The sequence below is a fragment of the Alexandromys fortis genome, unplaced genomic scaffold (genome assembly GCF_014885135.2).
Source record: "Alexandromys fortis isolate MF-2015 unplaced genomic scaffold, M_Fortis_MF-2015_v1.1 scaffold_63, whole genome shotgun sequence".
Classification (NCBI taxonomy): Eukaryota; Metazoa; Chordata; class Mammalia; order Rodentia; family Cricetidae; genus Alexandromys; species Alexandromys fortis.
Window position 1 is genome coordinate 9,808,490 of NW_026067953.1, and position 20,162 is coordinate 9,828,651.

General features: G+C 49.5%; 1 protein-coding gene across 5 annotated transcripts in view; it reads right to left on the bottom strand.

Moving 5' to 3' along the window:
• Positions 1 to 4,991: 4,991 nt before the first annotated feature.
• Positions 4,992 to 20,162, bottom strand: part of Clmn (calmin) — a 97,750-nt gene continuing 82,579 nt past the window's right edge. For 2 of the 5 annotated variants that reach the window (XM_050151566.1, XM_050151568.1), the window contains exons 9-13: positions 15,549 to 17,195; positions 11,489 to 11,685; positions 9,207 to 9,267; positions 8,527 to 8,597; positions 4,992 to 6,695 (exon numbers count right to left, since the gene is read on the bottom strand). In XM_050151566.1, coding sequence (XP_050007523.1) covers positions 6,524 to 6,695; positions 8,527 to 8,597; positions 9,207 to 9,267; positions 11,489 to 11,685; positions 15,549 to 17,195 — 2,148 coding nt within the window. In that variant the 3' untranslated portion in view covers positions 4,992 to 6,523. Of the gene's footprint in view, positions 6,696 to 7,997; positions 8,091 to 8,526; positions 8,598 to 9,206; positions 9,268 to 11,488; positions 11,686 to 15,512; positions 17,196 to 20,162 lie in introns of all 5 variants that reach the window. The other 3 variants (XM_050151565.1, XM_050151567.1, XM_050151569.1) reach the window with 2 other exon arrangements.

Here is a 20,162-nt window from a genome sequence, read left to right on the forward strand (position 1 = left end):
TTGTAAAAGCTGCTCGAAGATGAGGCAGAGTGGGCCTCCAGAAAAGCAGGCAGAAGCCATAGTCAAGTGAACGTCAGGGAGGAGGTGCAGTCCAGGCAAGGCTGTTCTGTCTCACTTTGGCTAACGGGTAAAGGAAAACCTCCACAGCAATTTTCAGACAATGAGAGAGACACCAGCACCATGTCTTCAGTCACTCACCCAGATCCGAGATGTGCTCATGAGAGCATCCCCTCTCCGGGACAGACTAGAAGACTCACGGGCTACTCGGGCCCAGACCCTGGATGTTGCACCTGCCTCACCTGGAGTCCAGATAGGAAAATCAGTGGTGATCCCTAAGGACAGTGTCTCTAAGCAAGAGAGAGAGGGAGGCTGGGCCTCAGACTACACTCAGCCCTCTGGAGTTTGAGAAGAAGAATTCATACGGAGGAGTCCATGTCATCATGACAATGACATTCACGGAAAGAGACTGATCTCACCATGGAAGGCAGGCTATGTTCTTCCGAGGTGTCTCCTACTCCATTGGGTGACTTCTAGTGGTGAGATGCGCTCCAGTGGTGTTCGGAGGCCTCACTGAGGGTGGCTGCAGTGTTATACAAGCCTTCCTTGGGAAGGAATGGCCACCCCAAAGCCACCGGCTAGAAAATCGATGGGGCTGTGTGTTCTCGTTTTTGCTTTCTTCAGGTTTGGTTTGTTTGCTTTTTGTTTTCGGTACCATCTTACTGACTGCCTGGACTGGTGGGGCAGCTGTAAACTCACATGATCCTCCACCTCGGCTTCATCTCTAAAGAGGACACTGAGCCTTCACATGGTCCCCAAAGCCACCAAAGAGATTGTGACTTAGAGAATCCCTGCCTTCTCAATGCCACTGTTTACAGTGCAGGTGAGCACTGCTGACCAGGCTGAGCCCTGCAGTGGACAAACACAGGTCCTGGGGCAGAGAGAGTGTTGGAGTACATTTCTCCACTAAGGACACATCTGTCCAGCAGCCTCTAGACTTCGTCACTAACGCTAAGGAAAACCACAGCTTCTAAGGGGAAATTCTGCCCAAACTCCAAGCATAACTAGTAGAGAACCTTGTCTGCAAAGGCCAGTGTGGACAATCTGTTCCTTGCATGGGAGTCGGGGGTGGAGTGGCAGGTATAGCAAGGGTAGAAACCATGTGACCTCACAGACTGCATCTTGTGAGGATTTTGGAGACCTAAGTGTTCCGTGGGAGCAGGCAGCAAAACTAGAAAGGAGGGAGGAGAAAGAGGAGAAGGAGGAGGAGGAGGAGAAGGAAGGGGAGGAGGAGGAGGAGAAGGAAGAGGAGGAGGCGGAGGAGGAGAAGAGGAGGAGGAGAAGGAAGAGGAGGAGGAGAAGGAAGAGGAGGAGGAGGAGAAGGAAGAGGAGGAGGAGAAGGAAGAGGAGGAGGAGGAGGAGGAGGAGGAAGAAGAGGAGGAGGAATGCTTCAAGCCACGACCTTCAAACAGAGCTTTCTTGTGCCACCTGATGCTCTCCGACCCTTGCTGTCTTACAGCTTCAGAAGATTCACCCAGGACCCCGAATTTAGTTAGGACAATGAGCCACCTAACCCACTATCAAGAAAATCCAAAGGCATTTATGGATCAAGATGGCACACTGAAGCTGAGCAGGGTAGTGCATGCCTGTAACCTAGCACGTAGGAGAACGGGGCAGGGGACACAAGAGTTCAAGGCCAGCCTGGGCTACTTAGCAAGACTATGTCTCAAAAAAAAAAAAAAAAAAAAAAAAAAAACAAAAAAACAAAAACAAAAACAAATAGTAGTGAAACTAAGTGTACAGAACATATTGCTTACTTATTTTGTCAGTCAGAATAAATGTAAAGTAAAGAAAGTTCCGTAGCCATGGACAGGAAAGAGTAGACAGGAGGCCACAGGCACCGTCCATTCAGAGCTGCAGTAGAGTCCACTAAGACGGAAGGAGGGAAGGGTCCTCACACCACGTGCCTGCAGGGGCAGCACTGAGGAACCTCCCACTTTGGCACCTAAGAAGGGCTTGTGCATTGGAACAGTGAAGGTGGGCTAAGACATGGTGCTAATTCTTGGGTCTCCTGCCCCTCCCATGCAGCCAGACAAAGGCTTTGCCTCTCTAATAGAGAACAAGAAAAAAAAAACCCACACAACCTAGGCACACAAGACTAAGCTAGGCAGGAGCAACTTCAGGATGTTCCTTGGTGATTACTGAGACAGATTCTTCAAGGCCTGGACTTAGTACTCAGGGGTCTCTGGGTCCCACCCTATGGCTTATGCACCTGGCCAGGGGAGCGTCTGGGAGTTAAAACCCAGCCTCTGTCCTAGTTGAGGACTGATCTGCTCAGAGAAAAGGAAAACTGCCAACCTCTGCCAGTGAAACAAAGCGGGTATGGTGGTGGCTTCTGCCCAGAGGAGACAGGATTACTGCACTGCACAAGTGCACTGCATGGGCTATCAGCAGCCTCTTTTCCATGCAGGAGCGGTGGGGAGATCTGTAAGCACATGGAATAAGCTCCAGAAGACACAGGCAACCACTGATATGATAGGCTCTTCAGAGATAAGCCAGACCACTGGGGGACACTAGTCTACCAGATGGTCATTGGAGCTTCCTGCCCACTCCTGGGTGCATCACATTTAAAGAGGAATAGACACAAGTATTTATTCATAATGCGAAAGGTGGAGACTGAGCCCAACCGAGACAAATGAAACTTAGAGGAAACAAAGGCAATTCTGAGAGTAAACAAAGCCCCCAACACTTGTATGGCCCACAGAGAAGACCCGTGCCCCTGACCAAGAACAGGGTGTCATGCGACAAAACCCAGAGAATAGGAAGGTTTTCAGAAGTTAAAAATAAAACATTCATGTTGGGAAGAGAAGGTGGAAAGCAGACAAATACAGAGGTGAGGGATTTAAAATAGATACAAATATTAGATGAGCCAGGGATTCAGAAAGCAAGCAAGCAACTGTAAGAGAATTTAAGAGACTTTCCATGAGGAAATAGATACCATAACAAGGGCATGACAGCATCAGGTCAGGTCCCCAAGAAGAGACTGGTGTTATCTCCAGGAATGGGGAAAATTCACGTCATGCGTAAAGGCATGGGGATAGGAATGGCATCAGAAATTTTAATAACATCATTGGCAAGGAGTGGCGAGGGCACCATTTCCACCTGCAGATCTATGCCCAGCCACATGGTAAGGGCAGAAGACAGACACTTGAAGTCATGGGGGAATAAAACCCTTAAAAATATTTACATTTATTTCTCAAGCTCCATTTCTCAAGAAGTTAGTGAAGAATGGATGGAGGGGGAAGGGGGGGACACAGAAAGAAAAGGAAGAAAGGGGGGAAGGAAGGAGATACCAACAAGCAAGGATATGTAACCGCTCCCCACAACTTAGCTCAGAAGCTGCAGTCCCCACATGCTCAAGACAGCATTTTCATGAAATAGGGATGCATGCATCACATGATCTAAATATACTGAGGAAACCCTGTATGGTACTGGTGAGAGCGGAATTCCCATCTAAGGTATTAGCAAGCCTGCTGTATGTCACACAGAAGCACAGAGGGGACTAGAAGAACAGCTTGAAGTGACGAAAGGGACCACCAGCACAAGCAAGCCTCAGGGGCAGCTGTCCTCATTTCAAACCTACAGCATTTTCTCATTTAACAGATGCTAAGCACGGCTGGAGACATGACCAGTGGTGACGGGTGCATGCTGCTCTTGCAGAGGACCCTGCTTCAGTTCTTAGCACCCACACAGGGATCTGATACCTTCTTAGGGCCTCCGTGGTACTTGTACTTATGCGCATACACACACACTTTAAAGTTAATCTTTTTAAAAACGTCAAGAGATTGGATGGCTTGCCCAGCGGCTTTCCACAGTCACCTCTTCTATTCACCCCTACACTCCATGAGATTGCTTTTTCCTTTAAAGTAAAGCCGACTTCCTGCCAGCCTGAACCCAGCGACTCTTGGGCATCTTACCTGAAGACATTTTAAAGGCGGTTAGCAACTGTAGGAGGCGAGAGAGAAGCAGCCTGGTCTAGTCCCATAAAACACAAGATTCACATCTGGGCCAGCTCTTCTCTGGTACCTCATCTGGGAGAGAACTGCTGTGTGTGAGGACATAAAACATCTCACACAGAACCTTTATCATCTGTGCTTTTGAACTTCCAATAGGACCAGGGAGTTTTTTAAGTAAGTTCTCTTTCTAGGGAGCTTCAGGCCTTCAACCTGGAATTGCTCCAAGCTCAGAAGAGCATTCCCCCTTGGAAGGCCTCAGTTCTTTCTGGGAGGGGAGGCAGATGCCAATCAAAACGGTTGAGGCCAGGTTTCTGGCCATCATGACTCAATGTGCTACATAAATTGTTTTAATTGTATTTAAAAGCTAGCAAATCTTTGGCTTGCTTAAAGAGAATGACTCCTGGACTAAGAACAATGCTCACATGCCAAAGGCAAGACGTGATGCTCCACCTTCATTGTCGATTTGATGGCATTTAGTATCACTATGGGAACACACTTCTGGATGTGACGCTAGAGGTCTTTCCAGAAGGTCTTAACTAAAGAGACACAGCCCACCCTGAATGTGGGCAGCACCACGCCATGGACTGGGCATCCTGGGCTGAACAAAAAGGAGAAAGTGAGCAGCGTACCAGCGTTCGTGTCTCTCTGCTTCCTGACTGAGCGGTGTGATGAGCCAGCTCACAGTCCAGCTGCTGTGACCCCCTTTATCATGGACGGTGACCCTGGAACAGTGAGCTCCAAACCCCCTTCTTCAGCTGTTTTCTGCCACTTATTCTGCCACAGCAACAATAGAAATGAGCAGTGCACAAGCCTTTGCAGCTGTCAAGAACACTCTAGAAGGAGCTAAGGGTAAGCTGGAAGGTTAAATAAAAGGTCGAAAAATGATGGCTTTGTTTGAGTGAGAACATTTTACTTAGTTTTTTTTTTTTTCCTTCCAGGACATTTGTGTACCTTGCTGGAAGTTTTCTCAAAAAAAAAAAAAAAAAAAAAAAGACAGTTCTAGATTGAGGCTCATGTGGCCTGTGCGCTCACAGCCAGTCTGCTTCTGGTGGGCTGTGTGACCTCGGGCAGCCTGCTTTGCTTCTTTGAGTTCAGCTAAATAAAATGTTCCCTGAGGCCTCCTCCTGACTAACAGCTTATGGTTTTTATTTACTTTTTTCTTTCTGGTTTTTCGAGACAGGGTTTGTCTGCATAGCCCTGGCTGGCCTCAAACTCAGAGATCTACCTGCCTCCGCCTCCCAAGTGCTGGGATTAAAAGTGTGTGCCACCACTGTCCGGCTCAGTTTACAATTTTATAAGGGCTGTGTAGTGTGTGCTTTTAGAGAGAGATGACAAAGGTAGGAGGGACCTCGAATCTTCCCAGACCTGAGCCTTTGCACAGAGAAGAGGACAAGAGGATGCTGGGGCGGGGGCTGAGGACAAAAGGGGGTGAGGGAAGAAGCCACTCCTTTCACAAGCTGCCTGCCCTGGCCTATACACCCTGGTTCTTCCCACAAAGTCTTTTCAAGGTCTCCGTTATGGCTGACTACGAAGGATGCGGGTGCCAAGGTGTGCATCCTGAGTCCAGAAACCTGCAGAAACTCTTCCAGCTCCACCAAGGGAGCTTATTCTGACCCCGGCCCTTCCTGCACTCTGGGGCCCTGCATGCAGCCCCAGAAGGACTTCATATTCTGTACAGAAAACTCCGCAGGATGGGAGGAAGTCTCAGGGCTATCCGAGACAGCCAGAATCTTGCTTTTAATGCAAATCTAGACTGATTCCTTCTCCTCCTTCATCTGATGGGAGGTCCTACTGGTGGAGAAGGATTGCAAAGCACAGCTCCTCCTCAATCCAATCAATGCAAAAGTGAATTAAACACACAACCCTCCAAGAACACCAAGGTGAAAGACTGTGCCGTGGCTCACAACCAAGCTGGCAGAGAACCCTCTTCTTTGGAGTCTGCCAATGCCCAGGTGTAATTTCTGGGGAGCAGGCAGGTGTGTGCCAGTGAACACAACAGGTCGTCAGGCTAGGAGAGGTTCAAGGGAGCCATGGCATCGTCACTCAAATACTCACACGCGGAGAACAGGGTACCTTCCTTCCTAGTATGGACTCTGTTCTTTCTTGAAATCAGGCAGACCCTCCCCTGAGATAAAAGTAAGTAACTCAAGCTCCTCCAGGAGCTTGGACACCTACATGTTCACACGCTATGCCCCAGGTTTGGGGTACACATTAGTAAGGACGCGCATCGATCAAACAAGGCACATTAGGAAGAATCCTGTTCACAGACCTAGTTTCCAACCTGAGCTCGGAGCACACAGTCAGGGAGGGAAGCATGCTCTCAGGTCGTAGAGAACCAAGGGGAAACTGAGCAGAGACTGAACCAGACAGCAACAGGAGGTGGGGCCTGTGCTCCCTCTGAGGTCTTCCATCTCTGTAGAAGGGGCTCGACCCCGAACAGACAGTTAAGATGCAGGAGGCAAATTCCACCCGGGTTAGGGTCCTGTCTTTTTATTCTCCAGACACACGTTTCAGAGTCGGCTGACATCAAGTTGGGGGAAGAGCAGCAAGCAGTAGACCAGGAGCCACAGGAAAAGAATGAAATAGACCACGTCGGGCTGCTGTACGAACTGTGTCAGGGAGTCGTTGGGTGGGCTCTGGCTCCCCAGGGGCACGGCTTCTCCAGAGGAGTTGGTGCCAGTCCTGCAGAGGGACAGATAGGGGACAGGATGGTCACTGGTGAGGTCCCTAGGAGGAGCACATCCCGAACCTCAACCCAACTGCCACCCTGCAGATGACGGTTTTCATGATACATCAGAAGGTCTCCATCTGTGTGTATGCTTTCCATCCAGGAAGCCCTTGGAACACCCACACAGACCCCATCTGTATCCATGACCCTTAATAGAAGGAGCTGTCCTGCCCATTTCACAGATGGCCACAGTGACGGTCATGGGGCGGCAGTTGTCACAGGCCACACGATGACTCTGATAGAGCTGCTCCTGAGCCACATCTCCTGGGACACCTCAGAAGGAGGAGGTAGGACTACCAGCTCTCAGCTATGCCTCAGGTAATAAAGGAACTTAGATAAATGATTTCAAAGCAGCCACCAGAAACAAAGTTTGGTCTTTGAGATATCACCTTCAGAGGAACTGCTAGCTTTGATTTGGGGTCAAAGTTACCTTTCTTTTATGTGGTGGGAGGCAGTGTTTAACATGCCGTTTTGCTTTTGCCTGGCAGGTAATAAACAGGGTGCTGGCAGGGGAGTTTGGGTGGTGGTAAAAACCAAACCTCAGACCCAAATGTACCAGGGAAAAGGTAGGAGGGGTGGTGGGGGACCACTACACAGAAGCCTGAAACATGAGCTTCTTGGGGCCACTTCCAGGCCTTGGATGGGGGCTGTGCGAAGCCTACGCCATCTCCCGACAATGACAGGTAAGTCTGTGACATCTCCCATAGAGGGATTTACGCCCGAATAACAGACACTGGGCACAATTTCTCTGGCTTAAAGTTATCTGTAGGGAAAATATGAATGATATTTGTTTATATTTTCCTAGCTGGAGGTAGGAAAAACTCCTGCACATGTCAAGTTCTTGTTTCTTTTCAGAGCCCTCCCTGACCAAAGCTAAAAGCACTCTCTCCCTAGCTGAAGGCTTCCTTGGGCAGAGAACTGAGATTAACATTTCTCTTTTAGGCCCGGGAAGAAGAAAGCAGGGTGTCTTCCTTGTATTTGTTTTTTAGGAGCCAAAAGAGTGGAGGTCTAAGGGCCCCGTTCCCGGGGTGTTGGGTAGAGACTACCAACCCCCGTCATCTAAATCCTTCCAAGCCCATGCAAACCCACAGGAACGGGGTAATACGATAAGGTACTTCTGTGACTTTAACAGGGGCAGGGCCCCGTCAGCACTAAAGATTCTGTTCCCATCTCCGGGGTTCTAGGCGGACTGGTTTACGATAACTCGAGAACAATCAACTAGACCATCTAGCTCTCCACCAGTAACAAATACTTTCATAGACAGCCTGGCATGTTTGTATTCCCGCTTCATGTCTGCTCTGATGCCGTAAAACTGTAAAATCAGCTCAGTGAGCTTCTGAGAATTGTACCTGCAGTGGGACAGAAGGGACACAGGGTCAGGTGCTGTAGCATTGGGACCCTACAGCTCTACCCAGGCGACTGGACTCTACCTTTCAGAGTAGTACTCCAGCACAGGTGCAGACTCAGAACCCAGACCCATCTTCTCACTCACACATTCCGAGCTCTGTTCTACCCCCTCTGCCCGAACTCAAGATCTAACTTTCCCCTCATCAATTTACATCCATTTCATTTGGGATTAGCTATTTTCCCAAATAACTAATAGCATGATAAATAAGGCATAGTTTTTTTTAAAAAAGGCCCCATGAGGTAGGACACACACACAGACATACGCACAAATGTATATTCCCTCTCTCTATATATATATCTATATACAGATATATACATGTATCTAAATGAAGACATATATATTTAAACCCCACAAACTCATGGAATGAGGTCACCAACCTGTTTAACACTCTGTTTCTCCGCTCATCCAGATCGGCTGCGTTCCTCAATTGAACATAGCTAAAATGGTCCTACAGTGAAATTTATAAACAAAACCCCGCAACCCAATTAGTAAAGATGAAATCTCTGAAACAGAAAACAAGGTGAGTTTAAGCTTACAAAGCCGACCGTGCCACGCTTTTCTCGATACTGCAGACATCTAGTTTCAAAAATCAAATTGACAAACAAGAGATACCGCCCTGCCTCCCCCCACCCTTGCCCCCCTGCCCGAGGGTGATGGGGAAGAGACCCACCCACCTCCTAGACAGGCCCTGAAGTAAGAGCCACTGCAGGTCTCCGCACCTGCAGAGGTCACAAGGATCCTTTAGTGACGGGGCACCCTTAGTTTGACTGTGATCTTTCTAGGTGTGGGTGCAGAGTTGGGAAAGTGTCTTTTTTTTTTTTTTTATGACAAAGAGGCCTTTGGGCTTTGAAATCAACGCTTTATTTACACCTCTTCTTGCCCCAACTGGATATCCAATTGGACTGTGCTTAACATGGTTTCAAGTGTGTCTGTCTTCTATCCCAGTGTAAGGTTGGTGCAGGTCAGTAATCCCAAAGCTCAGGGCTGGGAGAGGGAGGATGGGCCGATAGGTACCGATTAGCAGGGGCCATAGAGAAGGAGAAATTCACATACTAACCAATTCCAAAGACCTATTAGCATGTCGCCGAATGTAAATGCTGGAGTCACTGTGGCTATTCCTGAAAAGCAAAAACACGTGGTGAATGGGCACTGCCCAGGGCACAAGGGGACCAGTCACACAGTTACCCCATCTGGAAGCACAGTTGTGGTTTCAGACCCAGAGACAGCTTGTATCTACTCAGCCATACTGTTGAAGCACACAGCCAGGTGTGGCCACAGACACTGGGCCTTCATCTATACCCAAATGCAAATCAGGGTTTTTTAATAGGAAGCAGACCACATATTTCTAAAAAAAAAATCTAGGATCTGGGCCAGGACTGGGGTCTTTATATACAAACATCCTGAGGTTTGGGGCTTCACCTGAAGCCCCCTGCAGGCTAAGGGCAGAGCTGGGCCCAAGGCCCTAAGGCTGGACTTTCTCTTGCGATGTGGTGTTTCTTGCTATGTGGCTACTTTCTGACAATACAGTTCTAGGGAATACCACCATTTTTTCCTTTCCTACAGAAGGAGACTGACTTTATGCCCGAATCTTTGAGGCCAACGTGGAATGCCCCTTGGTCTTCTGAGCAGAGCTGACGCCCACAAGGAGGGGCAGAAGAATCCTGGGCCATCAACTGTGGCTCCTGCTAAGAGCTGTCGACGCTAGTCGGGAACTGACATCCCTATTCAGTGTTCTTCCTCTGCGGAATGATGGATCATGCCATCTGCTTCAGGACGCATTGGGTCCTGGCTTGCTGCCAAGCAGAACTAGGTGTCCGGGCAGTGCCATACACCTGACGACAATGTCATCTCAGTTTCCTTTAAGCAATTTCTCACTACATGGCTTCCAGGAGCCTGGCCCTGGGCCTGAGTATATATAATCTCAGAAAGTCCCTGCAAGTCAGCCTTGGTATCGTTCAATCCAGGTAATATCACACATGCCTCATTGCCACCGTCGCACAGGCATGAAGCAAAATGCAACCTCAGCATCAAAAGGGACCCAGGGGTCCAGATCTCAGCAGTGTCCAGAGTAACCAGATTCTCCAAGGCGCAGTGCTGGGTGCTGTAGAGCCCCTTCTTGCCCTCATGTGTGGGTAACGCTTCCTAACTCAACAGCGCATTCCTGGTGGGAGGGAACGGTGTCTCCGCTCTGCTTTAGCATGCTTTCTCCTGGGTATTTTTACATTATAGCCCATCAATGTGAGCCTTGTAGTGAGTGTGAGCACTGCCCTTCACTCTCCCACGAACCAGGGGCTGAGGATCCATCTTCTGACCTCCAAAAGACAGGCGGAAGCAGAGTCAGTCATTCATACATTTATCTACCCAAAGAGTCGAGTGCCCGCTGCAAGTCAGGGCCATACTAAAGTGAACTCCACGCCTTGCCTTTGCCTGGACTGGAAAGTGAGTTCAAAGCCAGCCTAGGCAACTTAGATGCTTCCTCAAAATAAAAAGCCAAAAGAGGGCTGGGGAAGTAGTTCTGTGGTAGCCTAGCTTACTCGCCTAGCATACATGAGGCTATGAGTTCAATCCCCAGCGCGGCCCAAAATGATAAAGAGACGAATGTTCTATTACAAAAAAAAACAACACACAGGTGCTATGATACAAGAGTGTATCAAAAATAACCCGTAAGAATTCCAGGACATCTGCTTGGAGGAGGTGTAATGGAGTTGCCCCCAGAGGCTGAGCTGGAGCGATCCAGGGAACAGAGTTGAATGCAGAGCGACAGTCCTCCAGTTTGAAGGAGTGTAAAGCAAAGTATGAACCCAACGGAGGGTAGGCAGCCAGGACCAGAGGTGTGGAATACACGTATGAATGATCAGAAAGGCATGTATAGTGGAGAGGCACCCAGAGAATGGTCCCACGCTGTAACCTCGAGCCAGGTGACAACCTCCCAGAAGTCCTGGGGCCAGCAGGTAGAGGCTTCAGGATGCCCTCCCGTAAGCTCACCTCAGTGCTACCTGTTACAATGGAGTTGCTGCAGAGCTCTCTGGGCTAACTAGGTCTAGCCACACTGCAGCATCCTTAACCACAATGTGCCTGAGCGCTGGGGAGCAGGAACTGGGAGGTAACTGCTACCTGTTCTGTGACCAGTAACCAGAATCTGTGTAGGGTGCATGGCCAACCTGACGTCACACCCAGGGACACGGACACTTCTGTCTGTTCTCCTCAGCCAGTATCTATGGCTTGGGCTTTCTTGCACACACTCCCACCACTGATGTACTGTCTATTCAAGATGCTCACTCTCCCTAAGAGAGCAAGCCCCTGCCTCAGTTTCTCAGTGAGGAGATCTCAGTGACGTACCTGGAAGGGACCTTGTGTTCACAGGGGTTTTCTTCAAGGTCGTCTGAGGAGCGGACAGTCCCAGGGGCTATAAATAATGAGCTCTCTACTTGGTCCACATGTTTCCTTTTTTCTTTCTTTTTACTGCTAGTTGAGGCTTCCATTGACTTTTCTTCTAATGGCTTTTCAGGGAGTTCCGGGTTTGGGGCTTCTTGGGGCTAGAATACAAAATAACCAAAATACAGGTCAGACTCCCCACTGAAGCAGATGGCATCATTGCCCAGGCTCTACTCTAAGCCAGCCAGTGTCAATCCCTTCCGATGTGGATGGCCCAGGAGAGAAGCCCAACCCATCCCTGCTCCTTGTGCTGAGATCCAAGGCTGAGAATCGATGGAGGAAAGGCAGCAAGTTTTGGAGCCAAGAAGCTCAGTGATATGAAACCCTGCCCAACTCAGCTCCTTAACCTTAAGCCACTGACGGTCACTCTTTGACCCTCACCCTCCCAGATTTCAGACGGGTACAGTCACCATCACCCTCTTCCCTCTGCAGCACATCCCTTAGAGGGCAATGGCTTACAGCAGGCAATGGCTGAACTTGAGCCAGCTGGCCAAGTGCAAATGCAGAGTCTGTGGGAGGACACTGACATTGTGCCTTTGGTGGAAGGACCACAAGGCCACATCTAGTCCTTACTGGGAAGGGGGCTATCTGGCCACTGTCACACTGAGCACCTGATAGCCATCAGCCATGCCCCCACTGGAATCTAGAAGTTCGGGAACAGCAGGGAGAACCTGCTCAGCAGGGGCCAGATAAGGGATTTGGAGGCCAGGTCAGCTACCCTGAACAAAGCTACAGGTAGGAACCGAAAGTGCTCTTAGCCACACGAGACCAGCATCCTTCATGGCTGAGCAGAGACCTTTCCTAGAGGGGAAACGATAAGAGGATCTTGTTTATGCTATTATTATTTTTTTAAACGATCAGAACAAGACAAACTTGCCATTTTCCCAGTCTTTGGCTTGCTCAGACAGTCTTTCCTTTTCTGATAGGAGACAGACTCGGGGCTCTCTACCCCTATGGACTTTGCACATCCCCAGGGTAAAGTAGGGGCTGCGCTTGGGGACCAAAATGCCAAATGGGGTTGGAAGCAGCAGGCAAGCAAGGCTATGGGTCAGAGCCATGATGGTGTCAATATTGCTCCCTCTGGATGCAGGGTGTGCTCAGAGCTGGGGACGGAAGCCTGAGCTGCTCTCCCCCTTAGCCCTCCCACTGGCCACCAGTAAGACGTGGGGCAGGACGAGATTCTAAGTATTCGGAATGACCATATGGTTCCAACCCAGGGCTGCCCCAACCACCCTTAACTACCCATCGAACACTCTGCACATAGCAGGCGCTCAATATGATTTCAGCAACTACGGGCAGAAAGCCTATAAAAACGAAGGGCCAGGCACTGAGGATGTGGCTGTGTTAGTGGAGAACTTGACGAGCAAGAAAGAAGCCCTGGGTTCTGTTCCCAGCACTGCATAAGCCTGGCAGAATGGTACTCAGAGGTGAGAACAGGAGGGTCAGATATTCAAGGTCATTTTTGGCTACAGAGTTAGTTTGAGGCTAGCCTGGGGTAGCTGAGAGCCGGTCACAACCAGTAAAACAAAAAGAATGAAGGACTGGACTTGCATTTCCATAGGCTGCTCGCCCAAGGCCAAGGCCAGGATGTGATTTGCTTGTTCACCCACCTACCTGCCTTGCCCTTCATAGCTTTTTGTCCCCGAGCAACCTGGAGAATTAATTATTCAAGTTGTCCTGCACATCTCCAGCCTAGACATCAGATCTCACTGAAGGCCACGTCCAGCCCTGCCGGCTTCTGCCAGTTTTCCACAGGAGGCACTGCTGGGCAGAACTGGCAGCCCACGTGTGAAGAAGTGTGTGGATGGAGTGGCTCTCAGCACCAGGGGAAGGAGACAGCTGTGTCGGACACCTCTGGAACCACCCACCAGCCCCCTTCTCCATCTTCCTTACAGCTGTGGAGCACATTGTTCCCTAATTCTCCCCATTGTGTCCCGGATTGACAAACTGAACCACAGCAGGCTCTGGTGATGGCAGTGTGCCACCTCAATCCTAAGCATCTCTGGGGGCTCCCTGCACTCCCCACAGAGTGTAAGGCTTTCTCAGCCCTCCCAGTAGCACTCATGAGCCCAGCTATGTCTCCCCATTTATCCTCGTTTCATTCCCAAAGCGATATGCACTTGACCCCTGCATTTGACAGACTTGTCAGGCACCACACTGGTCTCTAGAGTCCAAGGATGAATAATAGATGGCTACTTACTCTTGGGATGGAAAACCAACAACAACAACAACAACAACAACAACAAAAATCCCAGCCCAGTGATGGAGGTGCACACCTTTAATCCCAGCACTCAGGAGGCAGAGGCAGGTGGATCTCTGTGAGTTTGAGGCCATCCTGGTCTACAGAGTGAGTTCCAGGACAGCCAGGGCTGTTACACAGATAAACCCGGTCTCAAAAAACAGATAAACCCTGTCTCAAAAACCCAAAACAAATAAACAAACAAATTCCCAAAACCAAAACCATGGAAACAGGAAAGAACCGGCGGAGTGTGGTTGGCCCCAGCTAAGGCAGCAAGATCTCTGCGAGGGCAGGACCTGGGAGGAGGCAACCATGGTACAGAGCTCTGAAGGGTGAATGGCCACTTGCTAAATGCTGCAAGGGGAAGGACCACACAGGACATGGGTCTGGGAACCAGGAGAAGCTGGCTTTGCTGGAAGGAAGGCAGAGAGGAGTGGACAGTCAGGTGGGAGAGGAAAGCATGTCAAAGGTCATGTTAAGGAAGTGGGGGTGGGGAGAAATGAGATGACACTTGGGGTCTAGGGGCCCCTGTGTGGGACACTCTGGACTAACTGGAAGAGATAAGAAGTGAAACACAGAGGAAAAGATGAAGACAGAGACGGAGCTGATCTGGAATAAGCTGGTTCCATTCCTAGGCTGATTCTGGCACTCAGGGAATGTCCCCCACCGTGTAGCTTTCCCACACTCTCCAGCCTCTCTGGGTCTGAGGAACCCTTTGCAGGGCTACCTCCACATCAGGTGCCATTCTGTGTGCACCGCTCTGGGCAGTGTGGCACACCTCTCTTCCCTCACTTTGCCATGACGCTGGTCATGATGGTTCCTTCAAAGGGCTGAGCCAGTGGTTCTCAACCTTCCTAACGCTGGGAGCCTTTAACACAGTTCCTCATGTTGTGGTGACCTCCCAACCATAAAATTACTTTGTTGCTACTTTATACCTGTAATTTTGCTACTGTTGTGAATTGTAATGTCAATATCTGATCTGCCGGATATTTGATCTGCAACCTATGTGAAAGGGTCATTCGATCCCCCAAAGGGGTTGCGACCCACAGGTTGAGAACCACGGCTGAGCTGACAGACAAGCCACTGGAGCTGAGCTCAGGTCCTCTTCCTCCCATCCATCTCTATATCCCAGCAGGGCTTAGACACCCCCTCCCCCACCCACCCAGGCTTCCCTGGGCTGCAAGGTATTTCTTTGTATGAAGACCTTCCCTGCTCCCCGGGAAGTCAGGCTAGGGCTCTGTGTGCCTGTCCCCTCTTGTCCCCTCCTTGACATAGTAGAGACACAAGAGGCTGACAAGCGTGTGCTCAGCTGCTTGAGATTAGAATCAGTGCCCCCCCTGCCTGTCTACGCAATCCACAGCAAGTCACCAGAACACAGCCAAGGCATCTAAGAAGCATACCAATGTGAGTTTGCCCTGTCCCCTGGGGGCCTTAGGAGATGACCTGATAGTTCACCGTTAATGGCTGTTTTTAAATGATCACCTGCTGCTCTGCTGGGCCCTCACACACAATCTCATTTGTCCTCTTAGAAGCCCTTTGAGTAGGGTGTGGATTAGAATAAGATCAGTGGGGTGACTGGTTGCAAAATTTTAGCAATAGTTCCCGTTTGGGTGTCAAGGCAGTACCTGCTGGAGTCTCGTGGAAGAAAAAATTAATTCTATGCTTATGAAATCATAAGGGAAGACGTACAGAGGGAGAAGCTCTTAGTTCCCAAACCTCAAGTACCTGCTGGCTCTCCATGGGGCCATTCTCTTTGGTTTCCCTCTGTTGTTGGTCCTCATAAGAGGGTGGAGAACCAGGTCTTGAGGTTGATGTGGGCCCCTCAGAAGTCCCATCAACATGGGACGCCTGGTCACCGGTGCTGGGGTGGCCGTTGTCAACAGGCGAGGAGAAGCTGCAGCTGCTTTGGGAGCTGTGGGCCTCCTCCTCCTCCCTGGAGTCCTGGAGATAGCCCTCGTCTGGCTCCCCTAGATCTTCGCCTTTCAAATCCTCCCCATCTTCCGCATAAGCCTCCAGTACTGCAGCCAGGGGCACCTCATAGTGCGGGTAATAGAACAGGTCATGGGGGATGACGGAGATCTTCGAGAGTGGTGGAGAAGGCTTGAAATCCAGCCCTTCTTCACTGTGACTCCTCAGGGTTTCCAGGCTGACGCTGGTACTTGGAGGGTTGGATGGCACTTCTCCGCCGACCCCGGAGAGGCCTTCTGCTTCACCTTCTTCCTCGCTGCGATGCCGGGTGGACTTTCTCTTGGCCTTTTCATATACTTCGGGTTTCTTATCTGCAGGCGTCTCTTCTGGGGGCGAAGGATGGTCTTGATCTTCTTGTTCCGGGCCCTTGGGAGGAGGCTCGTAGTTGTCAGCCTCTGACTGGGATTCAGTTGACTCTGTCTCTGCGTGGGGAGACTTTGATTTCCTTTTCCCCGGTTTCTCAGTGTTATTCTCTAGCACCTCTTCCTCCCCAGGGGTCTTCTCAGGGGGTGAGGGATCCTCACCAAAAGCCTGGCTGGTGGAGGCAAAATCTGCGAGGTCCCTGTTAAACTTGGAAGCCTTCAGTGGGATGCCTTCAAAATAGTCATCTTTATCCATAGGCTCGACAGTCAGCAGCTGAACCTTGAGTTCTGTGGAGTTGGCCAGGATAGTATGATCTGCAGGGGATGGAAGAGAAGGGCCTTCCTCACCTTGGCTAGCTTGAGTCTCTACACTGCCATTACAGAATGAGGGGTCCTGAGGAGGCTGATCATGATGGGGCACACCATCCACACCAACAATGTCTTCAGGGCCCCTGTCTGAGTCAGTTTCAGGCACTGGCCTGGCTTCCTGTTCTGTCTTCTTTTCCTTGGCAACCTCAGCCAATGAGCCATGACCATCCTGCTTCGGCAGATCCTTTGCCGCCCTTGGGCTCCCCTCAAAGCGGAAGTCTGAGCTGTAGAAAGGGTCTTTGCTACATGAGGCATCCTTGTGCAAGTCAGCCTCAAAGTGGACGGATTTCTTGATCGGCAAAGAGTTGGACCTCCGGCCGTCCTTTCTTGTTGATAAGATGGAAGATTCTGGAACTGGCTCGGTGCTGGATCCGGTCTTTCCTGGGCTCCCCTGGAGGACTTCGTCAATAATCTGGTGCATAAACTCAGTTGCGCTGTCCGACAACTTGTGGCTGGGCACGACACCCAGACAGAAACCCTTCGCGCTCTCAGGCTGGTCACAGACGAAGACTTTGGCAGGAGGCGGGTGGCTGGTTTCATGGTTGACAGTGTAAGCTCGCTCTCCATTCTCGCTGAGGAGGAGGACCCGGCTCTCCTGTTCAGAAGGGCTTTCTTTGATTCGGACAAAGGTGGACTCGATGGGAGCTTCTCTGTCTGGATTCACCAACTCTTCCTGCCAAGAAACACAAGATAACATGAAATCACAGGTTCCACCTTCAAGTACAACCCCAAAAAACAACAACAAAGCTACGTTAACCCGAGTTTACCTGCTGAGATGCAAAAATCTCAGGTCAATAAAAACATGAAATACGCTTTTTTGAAACTACAGGTGCAAAGAGACTATCAATGCACTCAGTGGGGTGTTGGGTGTACTTCAGTGAGCAGCACCTCAGCCGCTTTACCCTGCCAGAGAAGGAGCTAGTCTGCCTGAGGTAAGGAGAGACCAGCCACCTTTCTACTGACCATGTGGGTCACTAGGAAAGCCTGAAGCTAAAAGTGGTCCAACAGTAACTCTCACCAGAGTCTCGTGATTGATTCCCCCCAGGGGCGTCTTCAGTGGGACAACCCAGGAAGGACTGGGAAGCAGAGCAGACATCTGTGGGGACTGCAGGGCTGGCTGGGGTTCTGGTGAGTGCAGGGATAGAGTGGACTGACCTCAGAACGCGAACCCAGATGGCAGAAATGAACTAACACCAACACGCGTCTAGGTTCCTGAAACGGTCAGACCGAGCAACTCCCATCTCGGGTTCAGGAGGAGGCTATATCCCCTGCTTGGTTGTATTCCCCAAGGGTGCATGTGTTAGAAGTTTGGTATCTAGCGTGGCTATAGGAGGCACGGAGGGACCTTTAATGGATGAGGCCTAGTGCAAGGTGATTGGGCCACAGGGAGTTCTAACCTCAGAAGGAAATGACATCCTTCTCATAGGACCCCAGTTCATTGCAGAGGAAGCTGCTTTCAGAGTGAAGAGCCAAGTGGCTTTCTGGCTTCCTGCTTGGCTATGTGACCTCTCTGTCTCACACACACTTTGACTGTAATGCCCATTAGGTCCTTTCTAAGGTGCTGGTGCTAACTCAGACTCTCAGAGAGTCAAATCTCTCTCTCTCCAGGTTTATTTATTTTATGTGTATAATGTTTGCCTGTGTGTGTGTACGTGTGCGTGTGCGTGTGTGTGTGTGTGTGTGTGTGTGTGTGAACCGTGTGTGTGCCAGGTGCCTACAGAGGAAAAAGACGGTGACAGATCTCACCCTGGAACTGGCTGCAGATGGTTGAGAGTTGCCATGTGGATGCTGGGAACTAAGCTCGGGTCCTTTGTAAGAGCAGCAAGTGTATTTATCAGCTGAGCTATCTCTCCAGCCCCAAATCTCTCTTCATTATATGTTATCTAGCATCTGGCATCTTGTTGTAACAACAGAAGACAGAGCAACATAGAAAAAGAAAGCCTCAGTAGCTACTCTTATTTTGCATACTTTCTCTGCCAAGAGAGAAAATCAAATTCAGGAAATAAGCAGGAGAATGAAGCCTACAAACAAGGGAGGCAACAATCACCAAAAGTAGACCCACCTATAGCTCAGGATTGGAATTACGACAAGGAAGGCTCTAGAATAACTAGTGTATGCTGCAAAAACTACAAAAGACATTCTTTAGGAAATGATCACAGATAGAAGCCCGGACTTGAAGAGGGGCAGAAAGCACTCTCAGAGGGTAAAGGTGCTTGCCATGTAAGTCTGACGACCTCAGGCCCATCCGCTCCCACAAGCTGCCCCCTGACCTCCATGAGCTCACCCTGCAAGCACACACTCCTGACCTTCCCCTACAATGTATACAACAAACAAAACAACAGTAATAATAAAATACATTTTACAGTTTCCTTTAAAAGAATACTCCTACTGACTACTTAAAGCAGAAGGAGGAGGAGGAGGAGAGGAGGAGGAGAAAGAAAAAGAAGAAGCAAGAAAAAGCCCAAACACAAGTATTAAAGACTAAGAAAGAAAAATCAATAACACAAAAGAATGTATCACACACACCACAGGCTGAAACAGGCTGCTCTGCGTGAACCAAGACCCTTGCTCCTGCCATCATATCCTTCTCAATCTCTCTAGTCCTAGGCCTGAAGAAGCCACACTTAGATTTGCTGAATCTTGACCATGACCTTGAATAATCATACTGTCAACTTTTAATTCAGTGCTTCACAACCTTGCGTCATAACCCCTTTGGCAAACCTATACCTCCAAAAATATTTAAGTTACAATTCATGACAGTAGCAAAATTATAGTTATGAAGTTGTAATAGAAATAATGTTATGGTTGGGGTCACCACAGCATGAGGAATGGTGTTAAAGGGTCACAGCCTTAGGAAGGTTGAGAACCACTGTTTTAATTGTTTTTCGATTCTGCCTCTGGGTTAGGAGCTCAGGCCTAGTGAAAACCCTGCTACCGAAAGTGGAATTCTATAGTAATTACTGCCACCACCTCTTGTTGAATGTTCATTCCGAGCCACAAGCAAAATCAGGTTATTCACACAGGTAGTTAATTTTTGCACAAGCCTAAAATGTGGGTGATGCTTTCCACGTTCGAAGGCATCTAATACAGATGTCAGAGAGGCTAAGGAACAAGCCTAGGTCACAGAGCTTCAAGTGGCAGCCCAGAAACTCCTCTTCAAAATATCATGGTGCTGGAAGAGGTGAGAACCACATATAAGGGTCAGGCAGTAATCTAACCTACGGCTCAGAGGGCCACTGGGAGTCTCTGCTGTATAGCATAAGGCTCCAGTCTCAGCGGTATTTTTACGAGAGCCAAGAACATGAACTTGGGAAACACAGAGTTCTGGAGTCTGCTGCAATCCTGATTTAGACTACTGTGTGACCCTGAAGAGACCTTTAGGGCTCTCTGGACAGTGGCGTTCTCATATGTAATAAGAGGATAAAGGAGGTGAACCATACAGGACCTGTAGGAATGATAGCTGTGGACACAGCCTCCAGCTACAAGAAGGTCCCTATCCCCTAACATTTTTTATTTCTTTAGGCATGTATTTTTTTCTACCAAGCACTTAAATCTACTGGAAACTGTGATCATCTACCAATGTGTTAACTGCCTTCTTTGCTAGATCAAAGTTGCATCACCCTAAACGCCTCATCTGTCC